General features: G+C 45.2%; 1 protein-coding gene across 1 annotated transcript; it reads left to right on the top strand.

The window, feature by feature from the left end:
- Positions 1 to 427: 427 nt before the first annotated feature.
- Positions 428 to 1,210, top strand: LOC147446120 (putative germin-like protein 9-2). Its single transcript, XM_086526167.1, has one exon. The coding sequence runs from the start codon at positions 530 to 532 to the stop codon at positions 1,142 to 1,144; it is 615 nt and encodes a 204-aa protein (XP_086382293.1). The 5' UTR covers positions 428 to 529; the 3' UTR covers positions 1,145 to 1,210.
- The last annotated feature ends 838 nt before the right edge of the window (positions 1,211 to 2,048 follow it).

Here is a 2,048-nt window from a genome sequence, read left to right as displayed (position 1 = left end):
TTTAATGTTAAGTCTTTATCTCTCTCAAGCGATGATAAATTTCGAGCACTGTTGCCACAACTGTTGTATAGGTTTTTGAAATCGAGAGCGTTCGCTTGTGCCACGTAGGGCACTAGCACTCGAAATTTAACCCGAGGTATTTCTCTCTCTCACACTCACTCCTCACACACGCACACCTTCAAGCGGATGAGTTCCTTTTTATCTTGCTCCTAACCGGCATGAATGAATTTTGAGGTTGAGACACATTGCGGTCCGCCGTGATATGCTACGGTCCTATAATTCCATTAACAAAGACGCCCTCAAGGCTAAAGGATAATAAAGAGGACGGCATGGACGGCTTGGAGATATTGTCGAGGCAGCTGCACTACGGGCTGGTTCGTCATACAGCCTTGCTAGTCAATATATAAGGGGCTTGTGCACTATCACCCAGCCCAGCTAGTCGCCTGCTACTCAACTGCTTGCGTGCTCTGAATCCCTACCACTAGCAGAGTCTGTGGAGGAGCAGTAAAAAGAAGATCAGCCAACGATTATGGCGGCGAAAGGGGTCGCGATGATGGTGGTATTGGTGGTGGCGGCGATGGCGCTACTGCAGGGGAGCAGGGCGAGCGACCCGGAGCTGACGCAGGACTACTTCCTACCGGAGGGGGTGAATGCCAGCGCCGCCTTTTTCGCGTTTACGGGGTTTAGGGCGGGTCCAAAGGCGGCGCCGGGCACGTTCAAGGCGCTGAAGGCGCCGGCGGAAACCTTTCCGGCGCTGGGCGGACTGGGCGTGTCGGCCGCTCTGCTTGAGTTTCAGCCAGCCTCTCAAAACACGCCCCACACTCACCCCCGCGCCACGGAGCTTCTCTACGTGGTGAAAGGTAGCCTCATGGTCGGCCTCATCGACACGACCGGCAAATACTTCAACCAGACGCTGCAGACGGGCGACCTGTTCGTGTTTCCCAAGGGCCTCGTGCACTTCCAGGTCAACCCATCCTCCTCTGTCACCTTTGCCTTCTCCTCCTTCAGCAGCTCCAGCCCCGGCACTGTTTCCCTGGCCTCCACCCTCTTTGGCTCCGGCATCCCATCCCCCGTCCTCACTCAGGCTTTCAACATCGACGCCGACGTCCTTTCTGAGCTCCAAGCTCCCTTTGTCAAGTCCTAGCCGGTTCACACTCAATGTAGGCTTCTCTCCCTCTCTCCCTCTCTTTCACGTGTAAGAGGAAGAAGCCAATTTAAGAACGTTCTATTTTATTTATTTGTATGACCAAATTTAGCATTTAAGGAATGTCAAATTTTACTAGTCAATTTGAGAAAATTCAAATTTTCATAGCTCAATCTCCTATATTGATATTGCATTATTGAGATAATGTCATAAAATACACGATTTAAAACCTTTAAAATCAAAATTGATCACTTGAAGACTTCATGATTTACCCAATGTCTATTTTATAAATGATTATTTGAAGCACTTCTCCTCTTGCAATATTCTAGTAGTTGGTCATGATTTTTAGGCTACTGATCACAATTATGAGCTAAAAGCTCACAATAAAGTAGTCATTATGTCTGTGCAGATAGTGTACCTTTATATATACTCTAGATCAGGGCCAAAAAAATAATTTTTCCTAACCGGTGAAAATAAGGGCAAACATAAAATTCTCTCGATTTTTAGGTCAAAATTTGAAGTTTTTACCGGTAATTACATTGAAACTTGTGTACATTTCTTTCTTTTCTTAAAGGCAAAGCTCAAAATATAACCGGGATCTTACAGTTTTAGTCGATTAAAATACATTGAACCTTGGTTTTTTTCTGACATTGCTCTAGATACATATACTAAGGTTGAATTGGCATAAGGAAAGAAGGCCTAACAAATGAACATGTGTCTAGGATGTGGATACCTAAATTTCATGGGTAGAAGGAGTTACGAGAATAAACTTAATCCTTCTTAAGGAAATACGAGTTCTTAGAGGAGAGACACATGCAACTCTCTGTAGTGTGACTCATCATTATAACAAGTCTGTGACTACTAATATTTTGAAATCACATCTTTTCCCAATCATTTATAGATT

Source organism: Adiantum capillus-veneris, chromosome 12 (genome assembly GCF_014529385.1).
Source record: "Adiantum capillus-veneris isolate H3 chromosome 12, ASM1452938v2, whole genome shotgun sequence".
Lineage (NCBI taxonomy): Eukaryota > Viridiplantae > Streptophyta > Polypodiopsida > Polypodiales > Pteridaceae > Adiantum > Adiantum capillus-veneris.
The sequence above is the reverse complement of the archived record's forward strand: the minus strand, read 5'-3'. Positions and strand labels throughout refer to the sequence as shown.

What these genes read in the sequence shown, in the direction of transcription:
- LOC147446120 (XM_086526167.1), top strand. Translation starts at nt 530, where the DNA reads ATGGCGGCGAAAGGGGTCGCGATGATGGTGGTATTGGTGGTGGCGGCG.